General features: G+C 41.3%; 1 protein-coding gene across 1 annotated transcript; it reads left to right on the forward strand.

Moving 5' to 3' along the window:
• The first annotated feature begins 1,457 nt into the window (after window positions 1-1,457).
• On the forward strand, window positions 1,458-22,529 carry LOC311029547 (casein kinase II subunit alpha). Its single transcript, XM_084034743.1, has 13 exons — window positions 1,458-1,596; window positions 5,189-5,500; window positions 5,593-5,704; window positions 5,812-5,913; window positions 8,617-8,667; window positions 8,966-9,025; window positions 9,268-9,351; window positions 11,614-11,724; window positions 13,232-13,333; window positions 16,029-16,129; window positions 18,837-18,985; window positions 19,089-19,175; window positions 20,995-22,529. Exons 2-13 carry the CDS (start codon window positions 5,400-5,402, stop codon window positions 21,111-21,113), a joined length of 1,179 nt encoding a protein of 392 aa, XP_083890869.1. The 5' UTR covers window positions 1,458-1,596; window positions 5,189-5,399; the 3' UTR covers window positions 21,114-22,529.
• Window positions 22,530-22,609: the final 80 nt, after the last annotated feature.

The following is a 22,609-nucleotide window of genomic DNA, read 5'->3' on the forward strand; positions in this document are numbered from 1 at the left end:
TTTGACAGGTGGACTGACCTGAACCCTCAGGGACTTAATGGGAACATGTATCAAAGACCGTGAGTCTGTGAGTGGACATTGAAATTGGGCCAAAGAACATCTGGTACTCTTTTTTCATATATAAAATACTACAGGCCCCGAGATCTTCTTTCTGTCAATTAAAGGGACTACTTTTAAATAAAGTCAACTTGATTTCAGAATCTGCAACATGTGAGAATTTAAAATATTTCCAGTCTTGAAACTAGATTTGATAAAGAGACAGCATTATGCAGAGCATTGATGTTGTATTTAAGTATTGAAGATTCCTAATCATGTAATCTTTTCTGTTTTCTTTTTGTTTTGTTTGTCAGAAGTGTTCTTCAATAAAAAGGGGGTTGCTGAAGGATGAGCGGGGCTCAAGTACAACGGCATCCATGGTTTTTGAATGTTAGTACGCCCCCTTTTGGACATAAAAGGACTTTACCTCCCTATTGATTTCTTAAATGTTTTCCTGACTGATCCTCCTCCCATGACCCAGGTCCTGCTTTGGCATCCAATTCTACACGGAAAGAAAGGACATTGTGTCTGTGCTGTCATGTCATCCTTAACCTTACAAAGGGACAGCAAGCAGAAACCCATTCAAGTGTGACCTCTGTGTCACTTGCTGGAGCCAGAACATCTAAATAAGGCCAGAATGTGAGGAAGTTTGGTTGGAGGTGAGGTTGGACAAATAAATGACAACCAACACAGCTCAGCATGATCAATCCATCTGTTTTTAGTTTCATGTTTGTTAAAAGCCACATTTTCACTTTGACAGTAACATTGTTACAGGAGCTGAATGTTCAGGAATAGCCTACATATATTGATTTCATAGGGAGAAGCTAGCTAACAAATGTAACGTTATTTTACCTGATATGTTTTATCCAGCGATTCTTTTTATCAGTGAGGAAGAGAAAGAAGGAGTATGAACTGCTGTTAGGGTAAGTAACTTTACATCCTGGTACCAAACACACAGACATACTATAGCTTCACTGTGACATGGCACTTATGCAACTTTGGATAGTATTTCTAATCACATATTTTCACTCTTAGTTATACGACAAAATGGAACTTTCTTATGCACATATGTTTTCCCAAAGTAAGATGCCATGGTGGTCCGCCAGAAGCGAAGTTGCTAAGGAAAAGGAAGTATTGGCCTGGACATCTGCTGCAACATCAGAACCCTAGAGATATAGCCCCTGTGTACAACTGTTTGACCAATTATAAATGTTTTAAAAGGTGCATGGGATAAACGGATCAAGAGACGAAGGGGACCCCCAGAGACTGCTTTTGAATAGGGCCCAGAGTTTCGTGCTACACCACTGTCTGCCAAACAAACATAACAGTGACAGATACTCTTTTTCTGTTGGTCGGCGACTGCGACGTGGTTTGTCCCTCCACGGCCCCCGTTGCAGTACTCGCGGACGTAGGTGTCGGTGGTCAGCCATATTGTCTCTGATACAGCAGAAATCACACACTGGCATTGCCACACACCGGCGACGGAGGGAGGAGAGGACCGTTGGCTTGACGAAACTCAGCTCACTGGGAAGCATTTCGGTCGTGGAACTGATCAAGGGGGTAAATATACTCTCCGGTGTTCCCTACGGCTGATTATGTAGACTCCCTCTCTCTGTGGGAACTAGCGAACGGTCGCGTTAGCCATGCTAAGGCTAGCGGGCTAGCAACTTGGGCCCGCCTAGAGCTGATAAGTTACCAACACCTTCTGCTCATACCGACAGCTATACGCGTCGGGTGGTCTAGCTAACTAATGAGCGTTTGCTTTAACGTCGGTCATCGTAATATATTAGGGTTAGTTATTTTAACCACATCATGACCAAGTCCGTCAACACCCTGCAAATCTCCAGTTTGTACGCGTTTGTCGACATAACATTAACACATCGCATAATTTAATGTAGAATTTAACGTTAACTAAACTCGCCCACATAAGTTGTGCACCCAATGTTGTCCCTTTTGATGCAAGACGGTCGTGGGGGCATTTGAGAAAGTTCCGACTTCATTGCATTTAGTGCCGCCTGGTCTAAACTAACATAACGTAGAAGACCAATGCCAAATGGAGGAGTCGATCATTCGATACGCAATATTTAGTTACTGAAAATTCGTCCTTTCGTTTCTCGCCGTGAGAATAAGACATCGAGGCTAAGGCCAAATTGATATTACTGGTATTCACGTCATGCTAGCTAACGTTAGCTGGTTATCTGTTGATGTTGTGGGTTAACGTAAGGTTTTTAGTTAACGCTGGTTAGGGAAATACTTTGTCAAAAATGTGGTAGAATGTAAATCGGTCAACTGAATAAACCTTAACTAGTCGACCGTTAATACGGAGCGTAACGTCAGCTAACGCGACTACGTAGGCGACGTACATAATGACAAACGATTTACTTGTATAGCTCAATAATACAAATCGCAAATGCGACTCAAAGGCATTTACGATATGTAACCTGGAAGTAAGAAGTTAACGTTACTAACGCGTGTGGGTCACCTGGCTCATCCAGTCGTCCCATTATTTGACACATTGATCTCAGTGGGCGTCGTTTCACGTAAAGGAAGCTGCCATTGTATACGACTCGCTGCGGTTAATGTTATCTAATGCAACTGCTGCAAGATATTCTAACTACAAAGGTGAATATGTTAGAGTTCATTTTTTTACTGGGGTGCTGATGCATAGAGGTGTTTCTGTTATCAAGCCCCTCCTCGTTGATGGCATTGGAATTGGCGATAGAGACACCTGTCAGGTACATTGCATCATTGAGACAGTCTGTATTGCAAACTGTTAGGTCGTTCACTTGTTGTTTAAAACGTGCAGAAAGCGCTTGCTCTACCGCTTTCATCCTGCCTTTCTGTCCCACCGGCCATTACTTAGGAACCAAAACCTGTGTGCTAAGATGATTATGATGAAGTTGCAGTATGCTTTACGCTTTACCGACTAAACTAAATGAAGTCAAAGTAGCTTTACTGCTTTGTTTGTCTGTTCGTTTGTCTGACTTTCACCCAGATGTTGTGATGTTCTTAGACGGGAAGCCTTAAGGAAAGTTAGTCTAGGAGACTGATCAGAAAGCTCTGGGTAGCTAGGTTGCTCTGCACTAAAATCATTAACATCTCCAAGTAGGTATGGTAGATTGATTTATGGAAGAAAGAAAATATATCTGCTGGCTGTCATTGGTTGTTGGTCACATGACATGCAACACACACTGCAGCATTCAAAAAGTTGAGCTATTTTTATTTTGGGGTGCACACACTGAACCCTGAAAAAGAGGCGCTGAGGAACGTCTGCCGTGACATCATTGCTCTCTCTTTCTACATTGATGGTAGAGGTGTAACGATTCATTCAATTAATGGATGAATCGATTGTCAGTCCTACCGATTCAACTAAATCGATCTGCTAAAATAAATAAATAGACTGAATCATTTTGGCTTCACCAATAATCGATATAAATGCGTTTAATCGGATGAATCGTGATTCTTAATTATGATTGTTTTAATACGTTTAAGACACTCTCTCCCCTGCCAGCATGTAGTCTATTGAAAAATGTTAAAAATAACTGAGCAATACATTTTTGTATTCAGCATACAATATTATGCAGGACTACTGTTTTATAGAATAAATATGTTAAATAAGTAATTCTGTGGTCTGTTTATTTTTTCACCTTTCAGAAGAATACAGATAGTCTCACTCACATTATTGCATGTTTATTTCATGGATATAGAATTTTGGTTACAAGTTACTGAATCGAATCGTGGTTTACAGAATCGAATCAAATCGTTCCAAAAAAAATTGTCCTTGAATCGAATCGCCAACTACTGTATCGATAATCGAACCGCTATGAAGCCACAGATTCACACCCCTAATTGACGGTGTAGACACATGTAAACAAGGCGTCATGTGAACAGCTCCTTATGCTGCATCACGTTAGCTTGTTGAACTTAAAAACACTGGCAAATGAATGTATAATATCTACATTTAAGTGGAATCTCCCTTATTCCATTTCATGTAAATGGCCTAATCCAGTGAGGTAAATATTATTTCTTATCCCACTATAGTAAATATGATATGTGTTTGGCATAAGGATTTTAAAGCAGACCAGATACTGCACATACTTTCCTTATTATTTCATACATTTATGGAAAGGTTTCCATTGTACAGTGTTACTTGCTTCAACAAGCTCGGAAAGGAATTAAAGTGTTCGGTAGCTTTGATGGTCTGTCATTGGTGTTATTTAAAGAATGGATTTGGCTGTGAATGAGATCAATAATTACACCGCTTATCCCGTCCTGCCCTAGTAATTCAACAGGCTGTCAATACTTTCAGGAGTCAGTGGGGATGTTTAAAACATGGTGTTAAATGAACACTCAGCTAGAGCTGGAAGTTATTCTAGGCCTTTTCTATCTGGTCACCACTCGAGATGCATCGATCAATCGGCTGCTGAACAAAACTGGACAGTCATCAGCTGTAAACACTGTAGATGACAATAAAAAGTAAAAGGATAACATTTAGAATTTACACTAGCTTCGGTTAGTTGAATTTAATTTCTGTGATGGTTTAAAAAAAAGAAATTATCTGGAGCCTTGCAATCAATTATAGTTCTTAGAATGAGAATCCACAAGTCAGACTTTTAAATATAGACATCGGTCAAGAACATTGCAATTGGTCTATCTCTTGTCATTAGTCAATGCTTGTGACCATAGGTACAGGACGGTAAGAGCACCATTGTTGAGCTGAAGGCTGGGCTCCCTCCTCACTAACAGCCTGGCAGAGTGCCTGTGTGTGCTGCAACAATCCACCTTTGATCTGATTCTCCATCTTACCCTCACTAGTCAACAACTTGTATCTGTTTAAAAAAAAGAATTCCTACTCTTGTTTTCACTTTGTGGGGCGGATTCAATCAATGGTGACTTTGGACCTTTAAAAAAAAAAAAAAAAAAACGTATATAGATTTTAACCTTTCGTCGTTGTTTTACCAACTGAGGGGAAGGGTAATATGAGGACTCTGAATTTATTAAGGCACACGGTCAAACATGCTCTGGAGTGAGGATTTGTGACTTCTCTCTGTTTCATGTAGTTGTAAATGGATGGAGCTGCTGCTGACACCTGATCTATCGCTATTAATCAATTTCTCTAATCCTTAATTTCCTCTCTCTCCTCCATTGCCAGCTTTCCCACCGTGCCCCTGGTGGCCCCTCCCCCCGTCCTCAGGCAAAGCCCCCCTCCCCAAACCCCTTGCCCTGTTGGGATTAACCCCCCTCAACCCCTACCTCCCCTCCTCTTCCTCCCTCCCCCCCCACCCACCCACCCCTCTTCCCTGTACTCCAACCGTCCTCCGCTGCAGTGAGATCACCCAACCACCTCTGCCAAGCTGTCGGACATGTCAGGACCCGTGCCGAGCCGGGCGCGAGTGTACACCGAGGTCAACACTCACCGGCCCAGGGAGTACTGGGACTATGAGTCCCATGTGGTTGAATGGGGGTAAATACCTTAGTGACACATTTGCAGCATGCTGCTAGACAGCTCTTCAATTCAACTGATGTTTGGTTGTGACTTTCCCCCCTTCTTCACAGAAACCAGGATGATTTTCAGTTGGTGCGTAAACTTGGGCGTGGCAAGTACAGTGAAGTCTTTGAGGCAATCAACATCACCAATAATGAGAAGGTGGTGGTCAAGATACTCAAGGTAAATCTCTACAGAGACAGAGGCTTGGATCAAGTCAGTAGCTCTGACTGAATGATTTAATGCTTTAATCCCATCTGCCTAACTTTGCCTCGTCCTCTTCCCTTTAGCCCGTGAAGAAAAAGAAAATCAAACGTGAGATCAAGATTTTGGAGAACCTGCGTGGAGGTCCAAACATAATCTCCCTCATCGATATTGTGAAAGACCCTGTCGTAAGTATAGTATGTTGATTTTCAATGAGACTTGCGTAATTAGTACAGCAGATGTCATATCACTTTTTTTTTCTTGATGACATGATTTATGTCATTACTGTACCAATAGCGTGGCGAGTCCACCACCTGTGCAAGCTTATCGATTTCGCTTGGGAAGTATGTGTCTGTAAGTACTTAGCCAGCTCTGACTGTACGTTAGATAAATGTATTTAATGTTATAACGACTGTTCCTGTGTTGTCGGGCTCTCCACAGAATGAGAGAGTTATGACCCAGGACTGCCACCATAATCGTTGAAAAGTAGTTTCTTCCCCATCAAGATTTTATGTTTGGGTTTTAAAAAAAACATTGTTACATGCTGAATCCCAAGCAAAGATTTTCTGAAATGCATTCATAGAAACCACAGACAGTATTATTCACAGCCTGCGGAGTCCTTTCACATTGCAAAACTGAGAATATTGTAGGGCTGCAACGATTCATCGAGTTACTCGATTAACTCGATTATGAAAATTCCTCGAGGCAAAACATCTGCCTCGAAGCCTCGTTAAATTCCTATGACGCGCCTATGTGCAGGGATCCGATTGTTCCACACGGACCGTTGTTCAGGAAGCACCAGCGCGTCATACACGGTCATTCATTCTGAATTTAGTTGGCGCGATGGCGGAAAGTCAGACTCAGAATGTCCGTAAACGACAGAGAGTATCGGGGCTAAACAACGGTATCCTGCTTGCCCATGTGAGCGATTTATTTCTGACAACAAAACGAATGCGTAAAGTTGTAAAATGTGTGACTAGATGTCTCCTCGTCTCCGTGGCGCATTTATCCGTTTTGTTTATGTATATCGATCACTTCTCATCCGCCTTCTTGCGAGTGACGTATAGAGTTACGTTTATGCATCGGACGCTCGTATTGGCTCCCGTAGCAGCTTTTACAGCCAATCGGAAAGCCTGATTTACGCTTGGCTGTGAGTTGTTGTGTTTGCCCAAACGGACGGAGGAGTTCAAAGCAGAGAAAAGAACGGTCAAACAGTTACTGTAGTGATAGAGAAAGCTAAATACATAAATGGCACAAAGGAAGTATACACTATATACACACATATTTAGGGCAGGGAGAGGAAAGGGCCATTGCTGGCAAAACAAAACGTTAATTAAATGTTATCCATGTTTTATCCAAGTTGATTTAACTGTATTGTTGTTAAATTCTCACTGGCACTTAATAAATGGGCTTAGTTTTGGAGCCAAATTTTGGAGTTGGAATGAATACCTCTGTTTATTTTTTTTTAGAAATGCTTGATCATTTTACAGCCACATCATTTTCATTATGCATTATTTGTTTTGGTTGTTTAAAAACGATTTTTTTTTTATCCGATTCCTCGATTAATCGATCGATAAAGTGCTAAATTAATCGATTACAAAAAGAATCGATAGCTGCAGCCCTAGAATATTGTGACATCAACCCATAACTACATTGATAACAAATATTTGAATTGTAATACCATCAATCTATTGGCCTCAGCTCCGCGGATGATAACTTGGTGGTAACTGCAAATAGATCTCCATCATTTGCTTGTCCTCTGAGTTGAAACAATTATCTATCAAAAACATAGAATTAATACATTTTTGTAATTTATTGGTTGTTTGTCAAAATGTCCAGTTTTGCTGCTGCTATTTGTTCACTACCGTCATTTTAGTATCTTTAGGTTTGGACTGTTGACTAGACATAACAAAACGTTTGAAGATGTCTCCTCGAACCCAGGGAACTTTTGCCTTTAGAAATGAGACCCTAGATCTGCCTCCTCCCCAGATTGTAATTATATATTGACTGACGAAGATTGACTGACTATGCTGAGTGCTGATAACTGATGAATCAAGACACGGTCATAATGTAAAAAAAAAACTCTTCGTCTTTTCCCGTTTGCACCGTTGTAAATTAAATGCCTTTTGGATTGTTGCTCAGACAAATAAAGCAGTTTTAAGACTCATAAAAGAATATAACCATTAATAGATAAATGGTAGATGTTGGTTGATTGCAGCTCTAGTTCACACTGTGAGCATTTGTGGGTATGGTCAGCAGACTACTTGTTTATTTATCAAACGTTTAGTGTGCAAACACAATTGGCTAGCTACAAAAAAAACGTGAGCATTTAATTCACCCAAACAATATATTAAACTGCTCTTCAAACCCCATTTACCTAGAATTAGAGATGGGATGATTTAGGATTTAGGATTTTCATCACGGATCGTGATAAAAATATTAAGTTGATCAACGTTCAAAAGAAATGTGAGAATATTTACAAATACCCTGATAATGGACATTCAACACGTGTGGCATATGATCATCAAACGGAAAGTGATTCCACTATGTTTTAGTGCTATTTTAAGTTTAAGTTTTAAGCATATTTTGATGATTATTACTGACGTGAATGGTGATGATTTTGGCCAGGATAATGGTGAAACCAAATGTTCATCGGCCACAGATGTGTCTGTTGACTGTGTACATGCCGGCTGAGTTTCCTTGCCTTCATGTTTTACAGAAAGCAAATGGGCATGTGGAGACTTGGCTGTAGTGTTGCTCACGGTGTGGCTGCTTGATTAGTTTGTACAGTTTGTATTAGTACTATAGCTAATTTAACTGTGCCCACAATCTCTGCTAAATCTATTATTTAAACACTTTAAATACACAAACTCCTTTTTTTTTTTTTTCAGTCCCGGACGCCTGCCTTGGTCTTTGAGCATGTTAACAACACAGACTTCAAGGTAGGAACATTTTCTTTACTATACAAAACGTTGATGTGCAACATTGTGGAAACCTCCTTTTTGGCATACTTGTTTATTCCGTCCGTGCGTGCGTGAGATTGTGAGGTGTGTGAGATGGAGGAATATGAAAGTGCTATGTCTTCAGTGCCAGAAAGTCAACCATCCTCTGGTTCTATCCTCAATCATTGACACATTCCCACAGCTCGACGAGAGTGAATGCATTCCATTAATGTGCGTTTGATGTTTTTAAAGTAAGACATTGCCGTAGAAAGCCTAATGACATTGTTTTGGTCTCCAGCAACTGTACCAGACCCTAACAGACTACGACATCCGGTTCTACATGTACGAGATCCTCAAGGTGAGTCCTCCACGGTTCGACTGCCTATCTGCTCTAAATCTATAACCTCTAAACATCCTGAGGAAGGTGAAGCACAGAGTCCCGAAAAAAGTCTGTCCCTATTTTCTGTTCTTCTGGGTTTTTGAACATGCTTGTGTTCTCGAGTGTCTGTTTAGTCCATCAACATGGTGTGTTGTCTAGTAGGCAACATCTTCTAATCTCTTGCTGTTTTGGTGGTGACGTTCCTCTGCTCTTGTTTGTAGGCTCTGGACTACTGCCACAGCATGGGGATCATGCATAGGGATGTAAAGCCGCATAACGTGATGATCGACCATGAACACCGCAAGGTGAGGGAGCACTTTAACGCGGCCTTGTATCTGTTGTGATCCAATCCGAAATTACTAGTGGTCAAAGTCATCGCAAATGTCTTTTAGGGTTCATCACTAGGGTTGGGCATCGAGATCCGGTTCCAAATAGGAACCGGTTCCTAACCTCCGGTTCCGGAACCGTTAAGAAGCTGTTGGAATTGCGATCCTTTTTTTTTTTTTTTTTGGTTCTTAAACGTCCGCACTAGTTTGTTTGTATTACTCCGCTCGCACTAGTTTGTTTGTATTACTCCGCCCTGCGTGCGGAGACTCCGCGATAGAACGATCAGTAACGAGTAGTCTAACGCGCTACTATTGCCAAACCAGTAGTCAAATTAAAGTTACTTATCCAAATACACGGCGCGTTACTATTTTTGTCAGTAAAAAAAAAAAAAGATCTGCTTTCTTCTTGCGTCTCGGGGGTGACGTATGTTAGCCGACACCTTCACGGACAGTCGCGTGTAGTCGCTTTACCGGCAGAAACGCAAAAAATGGAGGGGGAGAGATACGCATTTTCCAGCTGGAAATACAAGCATTATTTCGACTTCATCTCAGCAAAAGATGGCAACATAAAGGTTCGTTGTTCACTCTGCGTTAACAACAAAGTGTTGTCTACTTTCAAGAATACAACGTCAAACTTGAAAAAACATTTAGAGTCACAGCATGGCACGACCACATTAAACGAGCAGGTCCCGCCCGGTGACGGTGAAAAGGCGCAGCGTGTGAATAAACAAGACGAGTTCTCGATTTCACGGAGCTCCTGCTAACTCAGTCTGTGCTGAAATGCGAGCGGAGTCTCTCTTGAGTGTTTAGTGGAGAAATGTCTCGCTGCTTGCTGGCCCCGCCCCCTCCCTTCGTCATCACGCCGCTCATACTTGAGGACTGTGCTCATCCTTGGTTTCATAAAAAACACTCCTAGCTGCTCTAATGCCGGTTCAATATTCATAAAATGTTCATTCATGATATTACTGCCATTACAATATGCAAACAATTATTTAAGTTAAGTGAAGTCAAGAAAGACTGTTTTTATTTTTTTTATATAAAAACATGTATTTTCTATCAGGACATAGTTTTCAAGTGCAACTTAAAATGGATACATTGTTGATGTTACTGTTAAAAAAGCACATCAATAAAGTGAGTATTGGCAAAATCGGTAGTCTGATGCAGCTGTTGAATGTAACTAATAAAGTAACTTGTAATCTAACTTAGTTACTTTTTAAATAGTCAGTAACTTAACTAAGTTACTTTTTAAAGGAGTAGTCAGTAGTCAGATTACTTTTTCAAAGTAACTGTGGCAACACTGGACCTGTTGACCTGCACCTCAAAGAATCGGAATCGAGAATCGTTTAGAACAGGAATCGAGGATCGGGATCGGAATCGGTAAAATCCAAACGGTGCCCAACCCTAGTCATCACACTGACAGCTGTTGTTGCCTGTTGGACTCAAATTCACCTTATGATTATCTAATCTAATCTAATTTTTATGGACAATAGTTGTCATTTTTTGTGATAATTGATTTCCAGTAATATACATACATATGCACTAAGCAAGCATATTTGTCAATTGCATTAGGGATGCACCGTTACCACCTTTTTTACAGACCACATACAAGTCCTTGCATTTCAGAACTTGTCATTACCAAGCACCAATATGAGCACCTAATAATACCATTCCAGTTCAATAACTTTGAAAACTTCTTTTGTTTTCATCAGATTGGTGACATTCAACTTTGTTGTAGCATTTACTCCCCGACAATCCAACTTTCTTTTTTGTCGATCATATTGATGGACCAAGTTGTGAGAATTCCATCATAATCTATTATTAGCTGTCATTTAAATTTGTATTAATTGTAAGACATGGCCTGGAGGATTCGACCATTCCACTTTTCTTTTCTTCTTTTTTTTACATTTAAAGCATCTTTTGATATTTTTGAATGATGCTGCCTGTCTGTTAATACAGGTGCGAGCCTTGCTTTGTGTCTGCGGCAGCAAAGTGTAGTGAAAACATTGTTTTAATTGTGGAAATGATTACTTGCATTTCGGGTCAGTCAGTCACGGTCCTTAGCCTAAAGCCAATGAGTAGTTGTGTAGCCTTTTTTTGGTTGCCTTCTCTTCTTTTTCACTATTGTGTATTTGGACTCATTAATGCAGCAGTGACAAATAAGTAAATAACTATTTATTTTCCTGTGTTGAACACCAATACATGCGTTGTCTGTTGCTCACTGCTTCATGTCCATGTCTGCAGTTGCGCCTTATTGACTGGGGTCTGGCGGAGTTCTACCACCCGGGACAGGAGTACAATGTCAGAGTCGCCTCCCGCTACTTTAAAGGACCCGAGCTCCTGGTGGACTATCAGGTACAGTTGTGTGCTACAAGTAACCAAACCCCAGTTTCGGCCTCTAGAATGGGAAACCGTGGGTGATGAAAGCTGCCTCCATACACCTATATCACCTGGCTCCAGATCAGCCCAATAGCAAAATTAGCTGGGTCTCAACCATACATATTTATGAAGCAGTTTGTAGAATTCATATACTTTGCATTTAAATTAGGGCCGGGACTTTAACGCGTTAATTAAGATGAATTAATTACACAAACATTAACGTGTGAAAGAAATGTACGCATTTTAATCGCACTTATTTTTGCACCGTGGAACGATGGGAAAAATCGCCATTCAGCTACAAAATATCGAGAAGATTTTTGGTCCATATCGCACAGCCCTAGAGTCAATCAACACCATGACTAAATACCCAGATACATTGGTTTTCAACTGAAAACTCTTCAATATTATCCAGTTATTTATTGCTGTCCGAGTGGATTGGATGTTAGTTTATGGGTGGAAATGTTGTGATGAACAAAATACCATCTGAACACAACATCAGAAACATTTGATAACATTGATGTCCTGGTTCTCTGCACATGCACCCTTGTCATGAATTGTTTTACGATTTCATAATCACATTATTTCCGTTACTGTTGGAATCACTGGATTTAATGAATGTTGATCAGAACCATCCTGCTGCAGCTGCTGCCTCAAACAAGGTTACATGCTTGTTTCCGATTGCCAGAGGGGAACTGCATCGTTTATGTAGTTTTCCATTCTATTGTATTCATGATCCATCGGTGCTCATTTAAACAGTAGCCCCTTTTAGACGGATGAATCCGCCGTAATGGCAGAAAGGCGAGTCAAAATATGCCGCGAACGGAGCGTTGATATAGAACTTTGTCTGTGTTTAGATAGCACCCCGGCGTTTATGGGGTCAGTTGACAATGCACAGAGAAGGATTCACAAATGTATTTTGTGATTTATATATAAATGACTCTCTTCTCATCTGATTGGCTACAGAGAGTTCCTTGTTGAAAGAAATGCATTCGTGAATCCAGCCACGTCAGGAAACATATATATTACATACATATTTTCATATATTTATGGATTTATATTAAATTTATTTAAAACAAGACACATTTGTGTGTGGATCAGAAATGTGTTTATGAACCTTATTTTTTTTACATTTTTACATACTGATATCCATTTGTGTGTGTATTGAATTGTATTTGTGAGAAGAGGGTAATTTATATATCTATATATAAATTACAAAATGCATTTGTGAATCCTTATTGCTTCGTGCATTAATTATTAACGAGACTGAACTGATCCCATAGGCGTTGCAGAACGAGTTGGCATCTCAGAGGTGTAATATTCTGTTGAGCCTTTTTGCCTCGGCGAGCGTTTAGACTGACGACCGGGGGGAATCGGCAGAATACTCCCGCGTCTCGTAGAGTTTTATGGAATTGAACTTGGGGTAATGTAGTTTTCTCTGCTTTAATCCTGTCTGTGGATTTGAGACGTGTCCTGTGTGTTGCAGATGTATGACTACAGTCTGGATATGTGGAGCTTGGGCTGTATGTTGGCAAGCATGATCTTCAGGAAGGAGCCCTTCTTTCATGGCCATGACAACTATGACCAGGTAAACACTCAGCAGGGTGTCGACTGCTTTGACTAATGTTTCTACTTTACTGCAAAGGCAATGGTTCTCTCTGTCAGAATGCTAGTTACAAGCTATGAGTGGTGGAGTGTTTTCATGATGACTGTTTACTTAAAACAAACAGAACTGCATTGACACATATTTTTGGCATTTCTGCCCATCGATCTTGAAGTGACACTGACTTGTGTCTGAAAGGGTTGAGGTGATCCATACATGCTAACCTTTCAGTATCAAATCATTGGCAGATTTTTTAGGATTGTCCAGTGATGAGAACTTTCTGAGTAGAGTCTTGCAAAGCAAAACATGTGTACATAACACTGATGCAATGTTCCACATTAACTTAAGGAAATACAGATTTTTCAAGCAAGGTGTCCTGATCAGGGCTGCACAATATTGGAGGGGGGGAAAACGTGCTATGATACCAAAAAATTCTACACATTTTGAGGCTTTTAAATATATGAATCTGGTGCTCTTTTAAGCAAACTTAAAGAGATGAGAATGTATTTTTGGTTGTAATAGAATTTATAGTTATGAATGGTGAAGACGAGTCAAAGTCACCCACCTGGCATGGGTAATGGGACAGGTCCATGTTTCGGGACAGGTCCATGTTTCAAGACGGGTCGCGACATCGCCGCTGACCCCTGATGCTCTGCAGTGAGAGAAGGAGCAGCAAGCATTAAGTCCACGGTGGCTGGAAGTGACAGGTTGAATCCTCCAGGCTGGCCCCACTCGTTGAGAGGTGGAAAATAAATCTACGGCTCATTATGAAACTGCCGTGTCGACCTAGACCCGGGAATGGATTAGTCGTGGCAAATGAAAACCATGCAACTTTTCCCTTTTTTATTTATCAAGCTGCAAATGTTGTAGCGTGACGTGTGTGAGTTAATTTGCTGACATCGCCCATCCTGCGATGCTGAACCGATATTTTTGTTTAGCTGTTATCCTGATGAATAAATGTTTGGCATTTTTATATCAGCTTGAAAAAAGGCACTCACATGGCGCAGGTTATTTCCTGAAAACCCCCTAACTTCACCCCCCCCCCCCCCCCCCCCCCCCCCATGATACACGAGTGGATAGATACAGTAAACACGTTTGTTTCATGGATGAGATTGCTTTTTTCTTTGTCTTCGGGGAAACTTGTTCATTAAATTCTGGATCAAGTGGGTCAAATATATAAGTCCCTATGCCCAGATTTTTTTTGTCTGTGGACAGCAGTAAAAAAATTAAATTGCCCTTGTGCCTTTTTAATAACAAATATGAACCGCATGGCAGCTCTCATAGAAACACTATGGTTTGTTGTTTCCATCACTTTTTCTTTCTGGTATATATTCCGGGTGCATCAAACTTCTTCTATAGTTGGGAAGAACTTCAGATCAGTTCAGCAATTTCCGATCATGCATCGAATCATTCATCAGATACTAGCGGAGTTAGCCAGAGCAGCGGGATCTCTGGATTGCTGAGCGGCAGGCATGTTGTTCTAATGTGGAATAATGCTGCACCTGATTACATGAAATTTACCTTGCAGTCCTACAAACTTATTATTTCAGCTTTTACTTTGCACATATCTTATCTCCTTCTTTGTCTATTTGATGTTGTTTTTAGTTATCCCTACTAGGGGTGTCACGATACCAAAAATTCAGTAGTCGGTACCAATACCAGTGAAATTACACGATTCTCGATGCCAATTTCGATACCATGGTAAAAAAAGGATTTTCCAAGATTCCATGAACTTGAAACATGAATTTCTTTATTAAAAATATCAAAATGTCATAAGACATACAAAACTCAGTGCAAGAGCACAGAACAACACAATAAAGTGCAATGTAGTGCAACAACTATTGTCCATAGACACATTCCAAACTTCCAGAACTTTCAACTTTCAAAGGTGCTGTGCAGAATCAAAACAGTGAATGTAACAGTGCAGCCATTCAGTTAACAAGATGCACATGCAACGTTCATGTAACGTTAACGTGTATTTCAGTATGGCAGATAAAAAAATCCTTTCATCCTTTTCATCCTTTGGATGTCGTTAATATGAATCAGAACTCACCGTGAATTCTTTGAATAAATCCGGATGACGGTCTTTCAGGTGCTTCGCCAAATTTGACGTATTTCCTCCTTTGGTCTGAAGACCACGGTAGCACCGTTTGCATATCGGCTTCTGCGGGTTCATTATTACGCCACGGTCATCTGCCTCAAATGCGAAATACTTCCATACCCGACTCTTTGTGCCTTTTTTATCCACAAGTCGCGGTGGAGCCGTAGCCGCAGTTGCCATCTTTCAAGTGTTTTTGTTTTGCTATGTGTAGTTCCACTTCTTCGTGAACTAATACTTCTGATGTAAGTATCGACTGGAGGCGTATACTGCCCCCAACAGTTCCGGAAGAGTAATGACACCGATGCCAACACTGGAATCGGTGCGATAGGTACTTAAAAAAACGGGCATCGTCGGTGTTTTGACATTTTAGAATCGAAAGGTACCGTAAGTATCGGTTCTCGTGACATCCCTAATCCCTACGGAAGTGTGTGTTTTGGAGATGCACAGCCAATCTTGTGGCATGATGTACACTGATGATGAAAGCATTCTGTTCTCTTGCTGTCTCCATAAAATAATTAAAAAAGAAAGTATCTCATACAGAGCTGACAAATAGTTTGTTCCTTGTTTGTGCTCCTGTAGTTGGTGAGAATAGCGAAGGTCCTGGGGACTGAAGACCTCTACGACTACATCGACAAGTACAATATTGAGCTGGAACCTCGCTTCAACGACATCCTGGGAAGGTGAGAGTTGTTACCGCTGTCGCATGATCATGATGATGTCTGATCTCCGTTATCCTTGGATTCAGTTGGTGAATAAGTTGTAGGAAGTCTGGTTTCTCCACAGTGGAAACGGGTCCATGTTAAGGTATTCAGCTACAGTCCTGTTTATTTTCTGTGTTTCTGGTAGCTCACTCTAGGGCTGCTCGATTATGGCAAAAATCATAATCACAATTATACATTGCCAACTCATGTAGGTGCTCGTGCATCTTAATAAATATAAAGATTTCATACAGAATGTTTTATTGCACTCAAGTAGTAATTCCTTTGTAAGATGTAATAAAAAAAATCCAATGTAACATTAACTTGATATTGGTATTAAAAATATTTTAATAGATAATTCATGTTTTGTTATGAATTAGGATGTTATGGTATTAATCTGAAAGGTAAAACCATCTCATTATACTCGATGGGCTTTGTGCCCTGTCATGTGACCCTAAATTGACGAAATTCCAACCCTGTTCTTAACGTTAGACGGGCAGGACTGATAACGTTAGCTGCCTAGCCCATCATTACGTTACTGTTAATATTAGCCGTTAGCCGCTAGCTTCATGATATCTAAAGGTGATATTGACAACATTCAGCCACTAGATGTCACACTTGCACTCCCGCCTTCCATTGCATTCATGTCACAACACCTCAATGGGTTGCCATTTCGTTTCACAACCTGAGTTTTCATAGTCGAGTGGTGTGACACTCGGACTCAGTCATGTCAACTGACCAATCTTTCTTGGTATTGATTACTTTTGCAACATGTAGCTATACATTTGGGTTACTTTGTTACTTGGGGCTGGTACCGAAATGTCGCCTGCTTACCGTCAAACTCAGCCATTTTCCCGTTTGTTCCACATTAACTGGCAACCCCAAAGACTCTTGACCCCTGACTACGCAGAGATACCACGTGATACCAACGTCGTTATTCTATTGGCTCACAAGCCTTGAAGCCGCAGCCACACATCACACATCTACACAGAGGTCAAGAAAACATTAATTTTGGACCCGTCAACCTTTTTTTAAATTATTAATTCACAATCAATAAATGTTATTGACAAGAAGTGATACTTTGATTCTGCACCTTTCAAAAAGCTCTGTGGATGTTTTTTTTAAATTTTTTTAATTCGTTTAAATAATGTTATCAATATGACCGTTAACAGACTTAACTTTAAAACTTTAATATTGTTGAAACGGGACATTAACTGACTCTGTTCCCCCAATAGACCGTGGTGTCAGTCTTGAAGATGCTTCATCAACTTTTTGTGCTACTCAACTTCCTCAGCATACATTAGGATTGTTTGCATATCAGCTTGTTCACATTCTTGCTTTCCCTGGGCGTAAGCCTCGTATACTAAATACTTCCAAACGGCACTTTTGCTTTGTTCATTTGTCTAAAACTGGTCTTTCATGTGTTCAGCTGCTAGAGTATCAGATTCGATACTAACGTAAAAGTATCAATATGTCTCCGCCTGTTGACGGGATTAGAAATGTGGGCTAAACCTTCCTCTGTCCCAGTGAACAGCTGATCTTACACCATAGGGTGATGGTATTCATGTTATATCTGACCCGTTTCCAGTTTATTTTTTATCCACAAGTTATCTATCAGCTCCAGAATGATTTTATGGCAGCTTGCGTGGTGAATTTCTATTATGAGGATAATCCTAAATGAATCAAACAAACAAGTAATTCAACCATTACTCTAAATGATTCACATGTGGTTCTCTCCTCCAAATAACCCAGCCTTATCATTCATGAAGTGAAATAGCCCATTAATCGACTGATGGTTTCATGCTGTCTGCTTTTTCCTGCTCCAAAATATTCTCATATCTGCCTTCAAAGTTCCACTATTGACCTCCATTTGTGACTATTCTTAGTGCTTATGCTGGAGGGAAAGAACTGCAGTGTAGTGTTGTCACGATACCAACATGTTGGTACCGGTACCGATACTGGTACCGATACCAACATGTTGGTACATGTATTTCGGCACTTTTCGATACTTTTCCATACTTTTTCAAATAAAAAGAGAATGCAAATAATGTAATAACTGACTTTATTTTAATAGAAAATCTTAGAACGATAACATATTAATCAGTAAATAAAATAAAATACCACAAAGACAAGCTTTTCTAAAGCACACAATTTTAAAATAATGCATGTATGCATTTTACAGCTCTGGAAAAAAAATAAGGGACCACTTCAGATTTATTGTAAATCAGCATGGCTACATGTATGGCTTTTTTTCCTGAGTAAATGACCTGTCGTTCCCTGAGCTCAGTGTGCAGGTCTGGGGGCTTCTCCTTTAAGTGTTTGGCTAAGTCGGAGGTGTTTACGCCGTTAGCCATGCATGTTTTAAACACCGTTAACACAGTGGTGCATTGCACATTTGTTTTTAAGCTAAAGTACGGCCATATCGCACTTCGCGCCCCTGGTTTGTCCACAAGTTGCGGCGTGGTGACGATTGCTGCAGCCATTCTCCTATCCGTGCTCCCCCCCTGCTGCAAGTACCGGTCCCATCCAAATGCCATATAGTACCGTTTTAAATGCCTCAGTACCCCGGTACCAAATTAGTACCGGTATACCGTGCAACCCTACTGCAGTGTAGTCCAAATGATTTCAGATGGAGAAGGAGTTTATCCCTGTCAGACGATCTTTTAAAAATTGTGTCTTTTGCGTCCAGGCATTCTCGTAAGCGGTGGGAGCGATTCGTCCACAGTGAGAACCAGCACCTGGTCAGCCCCGAGGCTTTGGATTTCCTCGACAAGCTTCTGCGCTACGACCACCAGGCCCGGCTGACTGCCCGCGAGGCCATGGACCACCCGTACTTCTGTAAGCCCATAATGAGCCAGCATCTTGGTTTATAAGAATGAAATCACAATCTGCAACAGCAATGACAAAATAAGTGCTTTCTTTATTTGTGTTGTTCCTGCAGTCCCCATCGTGAAAGATCAGTCTCGTGTGGCCGGAGCCAACCTGGCCAGTGGGAACACAGCTGTTAGCACCACCAGCATGATCACTGGTGAGAAAACACGAACGCCATGAAGTGATCACACTGCCAGAACCGAAATGCCACAATCACCACAATTCCTTCTTATGTGAAGACACCATTCTGCCAATTTACTGAGACGGTGGAGAATAGCCGACAGTTTAATGCTGCGTTCACACTGAAACGCTGCAAAGCAACCTGATTTATGGCGAATCACTGCCCGTGTCCTTTCAGCGATAGTTTCAATGTAGTGCGAGTGAATAGAAGAAAATACACTGTTGACCTAATATAAACAGTATAAACGATGTATGATATGTGATGATAAAAGAGGATTTATGATAAATGTGCATCCCATGCCTTTAACTTCCCCCTCTCCCTGATGTTCTCCTGGAGTTTCAGTTCCCCGATTCACCTCCCAAATGATCAAAACTTCATCCTACAGTCAGTGCTGTTTGATTCTATCGTTTAAATATGACCTACTCCTTCCACGTATTCATCAGCCGTGTCTAAACAGAGAGCCAGCATGATGCCCACGAGGCACGGCAGAGGAGCAGAATCAGTTGTTGACTTGGTGTTATTGTTGTAAATGTTTGGCAAATCTTTCAGAGCCGTTTCCAGATTCAACTTGGATCACTTAAGACACGATGGATGAACCATAATGTCCATTTTGTTCACCTTTACATGTATCTTGATCTTAAAGTCAGTGGTTCTCATAATGGGAACTATGCAGGTTTGAAACCTCTGTGACCAGTTTTCCTACATTCTCCGATCGCAGCATGTCGGCGTTGACATCAGCAGGCACCAACAGGAAGCTGTGCTTAAAACGGTACAAAACAAGGTGCAGGCTGAAAACATTCATGGTATGCTGTGATCTGATGTCTCCTATACTTGAGTTCAGTAGATTTCTTTGATAGTAGACTTCATATTTGTAACCAGACATCACATTCAACAGCATTTTATAAGACTTTTTCTGTAAAACGGTGCCCCCGCCAGTGCCTCGTTAACAGTTCAGGTGGAGAGTGGTACTGCAGGAGGGAGACGGACTGATGCGTCCAGAACAAAACACACTGGATGTTAATGCATTCAGATGAAGATCTGTGAGAAGTTGATGAGGGAAAGCTGCTAAAACCAGGAAGACACCACAGTAACTGTAGAAAGCTCTGTGTTGAGTTGAAGTGGATTATGTGGAAAAGATGCTCAGTCTAATTTTATCAGAACATTTGGTTATAAATTAGAACCAAATTGTTATTTTCCTTGTTTTTTGAATGGAGTTCTGCTTATGAGACACCAGCTCAGAGTGGGACGGTGTAACCAGCCAGTGGTTAATTTCCTGCTTTAATAATCTTTTAACTTAATTTGTTGACTCCTTCCTTCTATTTGGCTATGCCAGCTAAATCCTGGGCCTTGAGTTTATCTTTAGACTGCTGCAAACTCAAAACTGTTCTCTTTCGGATCCATTTAGTCCTCTAGCAGAGCTGCACACACATCACTACCCCGCTGTCACACATCCACACATATTTAAACACTGTCATACTTGAAGCCAGTATTAATAAAACAGGGTAACTTACTGTTTTTAACAGCAGCGTATCGCAATGTTTCTAGTACCAGTATACCGTGCAACGCAAGTTCCTGCTTCACCCTCCAGGCTGAGATCAGGGGAGATAATGGCAGCCAGATATGTGGTTGAGTCAGTCAGAAAATCCTTGGTGGAACAATGCAGAGTGAAGTCACACACAACCGTGGTGCTTTGTTCTTACCTACAGTGAGATGTGATTGTTGTATATTCAGGTTAAGGAGACAGTTGGAGTCCCTATGACCTAGATTTTTGATCCTTTGAACCTTTTTCCCTCAGGTATCTCTGCCTTGCCAGCCTCCACTGCCCTGGGCCCTCTCACTGGCTCGCCGGTCCTCTCTGCTGCCACTAACGTCCTGAGCACCCCGGTGCCCGCTGCTGCCGGTGCCCCACAGTGACACCCCAACCCAAATCCACACTCACCTCTCCCCAGGCTCTCCCACCTCCACCACCCAGCCTGGAGGAGGGGAGGGGGCGGGGACTAGACAGGTGCCACTCTGCCAGCCCTCACCACATCCAACCTAACTCAGTGTGACCGTGCCCCACCAACCTCCTGGCCGAAGGACGCCACCGTCTAACAAAAGAACGATGTATTTCCCTTCCGTTTTTCCTCCTCGAATGAACTTGTTAACCTGACATCTGAAATGAATGTTCTGTGTAATTGAAATATACAGGTGTTCCTTTCATTTTTCCCACACAAGCTGTAGTCGATTCAAAGGGATGTGCGCGTGTGTGTGTGTGTGTGTGTGTGTGTGTGTGGGGCGAGTCTGAGAGCGGCCGTCATCCCCGGTGTGTTTTTAGTTTGGATCGTGAAGGCAGTGGTCAGTAAGTACATCAGAAGAAGGCAAAAGACAGACGTTGGCTATCAGGACCAAAGTGAGCACGTCCTGTATAGTTTAGTAAACGAGAGCCAATGACACTGAATGGAGAAACGAGTGAGAACGCCCTCCAGATCCCAGCGTTTTGGAAGCGTTTGGTGCTGTTCAGTGCTCCAGCTGTATGTGAACACAATGACACTTCAACACTTTCTCTGCCTGAGTAGTTTTTGTCTTGCCTTTTTCTTACCAAACCAGATCACCAGTCTTCTTTTGATAATGCGACTCTCCGTCACGTCATCCATGTAATCATTTAGTTTTGTATGGAAATGTTGTGGACGCTGCTGGATGAGGTTCATCACCGTCGGAGAGGAAGCCAGGTAAGGTTCATTCAGGTTCTCTAAAGAAATGGTTTCTCAAACGTGCTGCTTTTCCACTTCCTTGAATTACTTCAAGTGGCTTTTTCTTGAATTCCTTCAAGACATAACCAAAGTTTACTCCGTTGGTTGGAAGATGAGACTGACCAAACCCGGTTTTGTTTTGTGGGAGTTACTCATATTATAACGCAGGTCAACAATGTGGCTAAATGAGATGAAACGTGAGCTCGTAATCATCTGCAGGTGACTGAAGTGCTGTCGGTGTTGGAGGTTATGTGACATGGGTGAGCTTTGTGACGAGTGACTCACTCTTACTGGCTTTCACCAGCATGTCGAGGGTGTTATCTGACTTGAACAGCACTTGAAGGGTAGAGTTCCCTGTGTCCTAGTGCCAGACTTGGAAAAGTGTAAGTTTTAGACCCTGCTGTACATATGCATTTTTTCTCTTTTTTTTCTCTTTTCATTTCAAAACCTAAAAATGCAAATAAATCAGAACATGTATACATTGACCTGAGAACGGAGCAGTTTGAGTCCCTACATCACTGTATATATTTTTATGTCCCTATGTAGAAGACTAGTATTTGAAAAGATTTGTGTAAATAAACATGTTTTATTTATCAGGTACATGTGACTGATTTATGGCCAATTTAAAAAAAAAAATACACCAGTTAGTTTTTAAATGCATACTTTCTCGTGCCAAGT

The sequence above is a fragment of the Eutrigla gurnardus genome, assembly GCF_963514095.1.
Source record: "Eutrigla gurnardus genome assembly, chromosome: 2".
Lineage (NCBI taxonomy): Eukaryota > Metazoa > Chordata > Actinopteri > Perciformes > Triglidae > Eutrigla > Eutrigla gurnardus.

Excerpts from the sequence above, each read along its gene's own strand:
- LOC311029547 (XM_084034743.1), top strand. The coding sequence starts at position 5,400 with ATGTCAGGACCCGTGCCGAGCCGGGCGCGAGTGTACACCGAGGTCAAC. Across the intron at positions 9,352-11,613 it reads TCGACCATGAACACCGCAAG|TTGCGCCTTATTGACTGGGG; the intron begins GTGAGGGAGCAC and ends CCATGTCTGCAG. Across the intron at positions 13,334-16,028 it reads GCCATGACAACTATGACCAG|TTGGTGAGAATAGCGAAGGT; the intron begins GTAAACACTCAG and ends GTGCTCCTGTAG.